Source organism: Mizuhopecten yessoensis, unplaced genomic scaffold (assembly GCF_002113885.1).
Source record: "Mizuhopecten yessoensis strain PY_sf001 unplaced genomic scaffold, ASM211388v2 scaffold4359, whole genome shotgun sequence".
Taxonomy (NCBI): domain Eukaryota; kingdom Metazoa; phylum Mollusca; class Bivalvia; order Pectinida; family Pectinidae; genus Mizuhopecten; species Mizuhopecten yessoensis.
The window spans coordinates 1,580,746-1,588,573 of NW_018405506.1; the positions used below are offsets into that span (position 1 = coordinate 1,580,746).

A 7,828-nucleotide genomic window follows, 5' to 3' on the forward strand; every position below is an offset into this window, starting at 1 on the left:
CACACACACACACGCCTAACACAAACACACAAAAAAAAATCTTTAAATATTTCATATGATAAAAACTTTAAAAATTCAACCCCATTAATAGTACTTAATAATAATATTTGAGGCATAAATTGATTAATTAATACCGATTGTTTGTTTAACTCAATGCTTGCCCTTGATTGTAGGTCATGTTATCAATGTACAGACAGGAGAATGGGTGGGTGAGATGAGTGGCCTGGGTGCTGGACTAGACTCCTTCTTTGAATATTTACTGAAGGTACATTATTCGAGTGAAATAAAATAATTGATTGTTTATCATGGTCATTGATACTTGGCACCTATAACATGGATTAATATATTTGTTTAATTTAATTCTTCCAAGTCAGGATGCATTTGACATTTAAATACATGTAATATATAAAAAGACTTTGTAGCCTGTGACACAGTGTGTATTTATTTTTTAATTTTAGGTGAATAGTTCTTTCTGTTATGTTTTACTTTAAATAAAGTTTTCACTTCACAATGTGGTTTATATTGGCAGAACAAAATTGGTGATTTATCAATACATATGCTATGGTTATGTCTCAATATATTTGGTTAGACAAATAGTTACAAGATCCAGACAAAGCACATACTGCCTAAATGTTGGTAAACTTTCGTCCAGCGAAAGTACTTGCAATTTACAGCTGATTTAGTACATAAATATTTGTCAAGTGCATCTTATTTTATGGAACTACTAAATGTGCTGTGATGTGTCTTAATGGTGAATTCACTCTCATTGTGGAGGGCAGAATTTAAAATATGGGAAACTTAATTTTCCGGTATACAGTACACCTGTGTTATTTTGAATACTCATCGAGAAAAAAAAATCTAAGAGAAATATAAAATAGAAGGCAGATTGAATGATGATTTTTTTTCTAAGAACAGTATGTTCTCTTTCTTCAGACGTTTATAATGTTCGGTGAGGATGAGGACCTGAAAATGTTTAATGAGTCTTATGAAACTATAAAATTTCACATGAGGAGAGGGTAAGTCTCTAAAGGATAACGATTTTATCATTAGCTAAATATATTATATTTATCCAGGAATTACTGCTTTCCTTCGTTGCTATCTTTATTTTTTTGGAGCCAGAATGTTTAATCCGGGTCATAAGGCTATAAAAAGAATCCCTCTTATCACTGCGCTGAATTTGATATACATTCTGTTCAATGGTTTGCCATTGAATACCATATATATGTTAAGAAAAATTATACATATATTCATAAGTATGGCACAATATCAATATTTTTCACAGTGAAATATAAGGAAGTGTGGAATTTAGTATGTAACATAATCTTTGGCACCCAGCTTAAGTGGCATTTTTAGTGAACTACTAAATGCAGATCTACCATTTTCTGCTATCATTTGCTGTGATAAAATGTGTGCAATAAATGTTACCAAGTATGCAGTTATGTTAACTAAACTTATGTATCATAAATTAACAAAACGACCTCTTATCTACCAATGCTAGACTAACACATATAACTTTCCATACAAAAATTACAAAATATAATGAAAAGGGATTAAATAATCACTATAACATTAAAGTTAATGTCCATGAAATTGAAATGTCAATAATCTTTGGATCACCTTATGCTGTCTGTATATATATATTTCTTTCTTGCTTAGGTATTTTAAATAGGTACAGTAATTTTGTGTTTTTCTCCAGGAGACAAAGATGCAATTATGGAAATGGCTATCCTCCTATCTATGTGAATGTAAACATGAAAACAGGCATAACCTTCAACAACTGGATAGACTCCCTTCAGGCTGCTTGGGCAGGTGTACAGGTAGGTAATGGCTGGTCTACAGGTACATTATAACACATGTACAGGTAGGTAGTGGCTGGTCTACAGGTACATTATAACATATGTACAGGTAGTTAATGGCTGGTCTACAGGTACATTATAACATATGTACAGGTAGGTAAAGGCTGGTCTACAGGTACATTATAACACATGTACAGGTAGGTAATGGCTGGTCTACAGGTACATTATAACACATGTACAGGTAGGTAAAGGCTGGTCTACAGGTACATTATAACACATGTACAGGTAGTTAATGGCTGGTCTACAGGTACATTATAACATATGTACAGGAAGGTAAAGGCTGGTCTACAGGTACATTATAACATATGTACAGGTAGGTAATGGCTGGTCTACAGGTACATTATAACATATGTACAGGAAGGTAAAGGCTGGTCTACAGGTACATTATAACATATGTACAGGTAGGTAATGGCTGGTCTACAGGTACATTATAACATATGTACAGGTAGGTAATTACTGGTCTTCAGGTACATGATAACACATGTACAGGTAGGTAATTACTGGTCTACAGGTACATTATAACATATGTACAGGTAGGTAAAGACTGGTCTACAGGTACATTATAACATGTGTACAGGTAGGTAGTGGCTGGTCTACAGGTACATTATAACATATGTACAGGTAGTTAATGGCTCGTCTACAGGTACATTATAACACATGTACAGGTAGGTAAAGGCTGGTCTACAGGTACATTATAACACATGTACAGGTAGGTAATGTTTTTTAAATGGTTCATTATAAGCCATCTAATCCAAAGTAATCAAGAAATCCTCCATAAACAACCTTAAGAGAATATAGAGAGTCTTAGTTCATGTTTATACATGTACCTTTATCTATTACAGGTACTGAAGGGAGATATAGAGGAGGCCATCTGTTCACATGCACTTTTCTATTCCATTTGGCAAAAGTATGGGTTTTTACCTGAGCGATATAACTGGCACTTAAAAGCTCCTGATGTGCTGTTTTACCCACTGCGACCAGAACTGGTGGAGTCCACCTACCTATTGTACCAGGCCACCAAGAACCCTTTCTACCTCCATGTGGGCCGTGACATCTTCAACAGTATAGACGAGCATGCCAAGGCCAAGTGAGTGTCCAGACCTTACCTAATTGACCAAATAATAAAGTCATCTCACTTGCAGGATCAAAATGACCTACGGTAAACCTCCGGTCACTTCGAATAGGCAGATAGTTCAAACACACTTTTTGAATAATAACAATAATAATTTTATGTTTTACTAGTGATAATTTCCTCCCTGACCATTTATAATATCCTTACAGTACACGGAGCGCGGAATGTTAGGTCACATCGCTGACAGATATGTGTATTGTCATGATATTACTGTGAGTACAATTTGATTATATAATCGGGACCTGGCCACTGATCCCTGATTTATTACTTAATTGATATATTACCTCTACGTGTACCAAAACAAAAAGATTTGACCAGGTGGTCGATCGAACTATTAATCCGTAATTGCAGTTTAAATCCACCCTCCACATTCTGATACATTACAATTGAACTTCCGTCAAACCTGAGAAAACATCTACCGCTTTGCGACCTACATACTTGTCTCTGCTTTGCGATTGAACTTAATAACAGATTATTAATATGCAAGTAAATATAAGAAAGATATATATACAATTATTCATCTCTAGATTTGCAAATATATATCGCAATAGGCCGTCATTGTTCCGTAACAACGATTTGACTGTTTGCCATGATTTTTGTTTGCCAATGTTGACTGGGATAGTTCGAACTACTCTTTATTTTAGCGGCTATGATTTTGAGTAATTCAAACAGGATTGACAATATTTTGTTTAATTTGTTCGATCTGACCAGAGATTTACCGTATGGCCAATTTTTGCACTTTATCCATCAACCTTATCCTCTGTCACATCTGCTTGGATTTCAACAACATTTAATGTACTGTATCCATGATACCAGGGGATCAAACATTGTATAAAAAAGGATGTAGTCTTCCTTAGGATTGAAAGCCAGACCAAATAAGGGTAAATTAAAGGTTTTCAGCCTTCATAAACCCATTTTTTATTGAAAACCTAGATGAAGTTTTACTAAATTTAGGTAGCAGTATACAGTAGAGGGTTGTGGCCATGGGTGGTATTTTTGTTAAATGGCTAACCCCTGTATAATGATGTGTACAAAAAATATAAAAATACAACTGTACTAAAATTGGTATAAGCATGATGAAGTGGGCTATGTGAGCTTCACATTTATAAAAAAAAAAGAAGATTGTTTTGGTTCGAGAATAAAATTTTGGCCATAATCCGAAAGGGTGCCTACACATGAAAAGCTAGCTTTACAGGAGGTAAAATTTTGACAACAGCACACGACGCAAAATTGCAAAAAAATCAAGTTTTACAACTTTACTGGGACCCAGATAATTCTGCAACCAGGTATAGGTAATCATTAATTTTAGACAGAACTTAAGATAAAAAATACTAGTTGCGGGGGTCAAATTTTGGGTTTCACACAAGTGACATACATAGAAAAAATAGGTTTATACACTTCTCAGTACTTTATATGTATTGTAAACGTTATGCAGTTTACAAATATATATACATGTATGCATGTGTTGTGTAGGGTAAATCCGCTGTGTTTACATTTCCTCGACTAGTGCCTTGTTTATCAGAGTCGGGCCATTTCTACTGAACACTGCTACCTTAACATCAGTAGGAAAGAGACAATATTGTATAAATCAAGGGAGTAATCCTCTGGAATATGGGGATGGGGTAGGTCCTGCAGGGCTCAGAATATAGCAAAATAGGTCGGTTTAATCTTCAAAAGCCTCTCTCTGCTGAGAAACCGCCAACAGTTATGGTGACCTGTGGTTAAGCCCATGGGCCTCTGCAATGGCTTTTTGGGAGAAACACTCAAAGTGTTTCACAGGTTTGGAAGATAATTTCATCTTTTATGCATGTTCACAGGTGTGGGTATGGCACTGTTCATGATGTGAATACTAAATCTCTTGAGGACCGCATGGAGAGCTTTTTCCTCAGCGAGACTTGTAAATATCTGTATCTGGTAAGTATTGTCTGACATTGTCTGAAGGGTGGAATTCTGCTAGATTATTGAAACATTCCAAATTTTCTATTTTGCATTACTTAAATGTAACTCTCATTGTGAAATGATAATTTCTGACCACTTGGAATCAAATGAATCAATTACTGAAATGAAAATTGGCAAGTCACTTGACACCTGTATTTAGAAGTCAGCATATATATAAGACCTAGCCGGAATTTTACTCTCTTTGCCTCAAGGAATGTAATCTAAGGAGATCTTACGCAATTAATAGTTCATTGTATAGATGAATGGAATTGATGATAATAATAATAATTTGAGTTTCTTATATATACCGCTTTATCACAACCTAGTTCGTAGGTCGTCTCAAAGCGGTTCACAAATTATTATCCGTGGTTATAGGGCCTTTGCAACCAGCCAATATATTTCTCAACTCCCTGGGGGAGAATACAGCCAGTGCTGCCATTTCGGCGCTCATAGCTAGCATTCAACAATTCTAGCTCTGCCCAACCACATACTCATTTACAGCTGAGTAGACTGGAAGAAGCGGAGTAAAGTATCTTGCTCAAAGATACAACACGGTGCCGTGACACGACTCGAACCTGCAACCCTTTCGTCATGAGCTCGGCGTCCTACCACTAGACTACTTGCCTCTGATACACATGTTGAATTGTATTCCGAAGCAGAAAGATTCTTCTTGATAGAGTGAACAGTTGGACCGATATCATTCCGGTTAACTGGTGATCACATCTAGTTAAATCTTCTGTTTGATAACCTCAGGGTCGTGCTCAGATATTATACTTTGAATAAAAAGAAATCATATGAGATGAAGGAACTAGCCAAGGGTTCCACAAATGATTCCACGTGTACAGTTATTGTGAAACTCGTTATTGTTAATATTTTTTACTTACAGTTGTTTGACAAAGACAACCACGTTAACAGGGAGCAGTCAAAGTACCTGTTCAGCACAGAAGGCCACTTGTTTCCTGTTGACAGAAAATTACGTCTAAAACCTTGGCAAAAGGACGAATTCGATACATATGCCAAAAAGAAAAAGCGGAAAGTTGCTTCAGTTGTCAATGCAAGGCACAATGCAACTTATTCCAACGTACGTATGTCCTAATGTTTAGTATAATGTTTAGTGTAATGTTTAGTATAATGTTTAGTGTAGTGTTTAGTATAATGTTTAGTATAATGTTTAGTATAATCGTTCTAAAAGTCAAGTAAAACTGAACTGTGTCACATTTGAAAAGTTTATTTATGACTGGTTTTATTATTCGTTTTGATTTGTGTATGTCGGGTAATTAAAGTATCTTGAAGTTCTTGAAAAGTGTTATTTAATTTAAATCTGCCTTAATTCAGTCCTTGATATTAACATTTTAGACAATTCTATTACAAGCTATCCAGTGATTTAGATAAATGTTAAAAGCTTAGTTAGTCACATGTTTAGCAACAAAGCTCAATGTTCTGTGTTTTGGGTTAAGCCTGCTATGTAGATCATGATTAATTTTATGTTTGAGAGATCTTGATTTGAAAACACTACACTAGGTGTTAATGTTTCCCCCACTGTATTAGAAGATACAGGGGTATGTCACTGTGCTACATATACTGTAGATACTAGATTGGTGTGTTGCTACTGTATAACTTGTAGCTGACAAATGAGTATTTTTCAGCTGTATAAGGTAATACAAGGATGTCTTTCCATTTCACTTGATGGTAAATGGCCATGTTTCCATTGCAGTGTGATAACATTCCGACAGAGCGTCGATACTTCATGCCCTTAGGCAGGCCATACTTTGAGCAGATTCAGGACTCTGTCGGACTATACTGACTACAAATAACTCTCCAATGATGCTTAAACAACCTTGTTGTCATGGTGATGATTGTATTACATGTGCCTTGTTGTCATTACTTTGTTGTACTACCTTATTGTCATGATAACCATTGTACTATACTTTGTTGTCATGGTGATGGTTGTACCATACTTTGTTGTCATGGTGATGATTGTACTTCATTGTTGTAATGATAACCATTGTGCTATACCTTGTTGTCATGATAACCATTGTACTATACTTTGTTGTCATGATTACCATTGTACTATACTTTGTTATCATGGTGATGGTTGTACCATACTTTGTTGTCATGGTGATGATTGTGCTTCTTTGTTGTCATGATAACCATTGTGCTATACTTTGTTGTCATGATTACCATTGTAATACTTTGTTATCATGGTGATGGTTGTACCATATTTGTTGTCATGGTGATGGTTGTACCATATTTGTTGTCATGGTGATGATTGTGCTTCTTTGTTGTCATGATAACCATTGTGTTATACTTTGTTGTCATGATAACCATTGTGCTATACTTTGTTGTCACGATGCTGCTTGTGTTTCCTTGTTGTCATGGTGAATATTATATTGCCTTGTAGTCATCAAGATGTATGACATAAAGATAAATGGAAATACTCATGAAATATTTGACGAGAATTGCATTGATACATTTCAAAAAGTATACAGTAACATGGCATAAAATCACAAAGTTACATAGTAGGGATCAATCATCTTATAGAAAGTAGGTAATGTATCTCAAGTATCTGATGGCTTACACTATAGGCATCGTGGAAGCCTTCATTCAGGGATGTTTACTGTCACCGTATTGCACATATTCTATAATTTGTTGTACAGCTTTGCGTTTTGGATCTAAAATCTGTATACAATTTATTTATTTTACAACAGTTATAAAACATGTTTTTTAAACTTATATGTATCACTCTTGCTGGCCGGATGTGAGCACATGGTGGAGATGGGTGGTGTTATTATGGGAGAAAGAACGATCGGGGAATCAAACTCAGGCTGTCTTGGTGAAAGGTGAATTCATTATCCACTGTGCCACCCCACCTTCCAAAAGTCTGATACCTGGTTTCCATACA

The 7,828-nt window shown here is 35.5% G+C and overlaps 1 protein-coding gene across 1 annotated transcript in view; it reads left to right on the forward strand.

Annotated features, from left to right (window-relative positions):
- Nucleotides 1-7,391, forward strand: part of LOC110448849 (ER degradation-enhancing alpha-mannosidase-like protein 1) — a 13,440-nt gene extending 6,049 nt beyond the window's left edge. Inside the window, exons 6-12 of the mRNA XM_021495320.1 lie at nucleotides 174-265; nucleotides 934-1,016; nucleotides 1,697-1,817; nucleotides 2,699-2,943; nucleotides 4,806-4,902; nucleotides 5,813-6,007; nucleotides 6,641-7,391. Of these exons, the coding sequence (XP_021350995.1) occupies nucleotides 174-265; nucleotides 934-1,016; nucleotides 1,697-1,817; nucleotides 2,699-2,943; nucleotides 4,806-4,902; nucleotides 5,813-6,007; nucleotides 6,641-6,730 (923 nt within the window). The 3' untranslated portion in view covers nucleotides 6,731-7,391. The remainder of the gene's footprint in view (nucleotides 1-173; nucleotides 266-933; nucleotides 1,017-1,696; nucleotides 1,818-2,698; nucleotides 2,944-4,805; nucleotides 4,903-5,812; nucleotides 6,008-6,640) is intronic.
- Nucleotides 7,392-7,828: the final 437 nt, after the last annotated feature.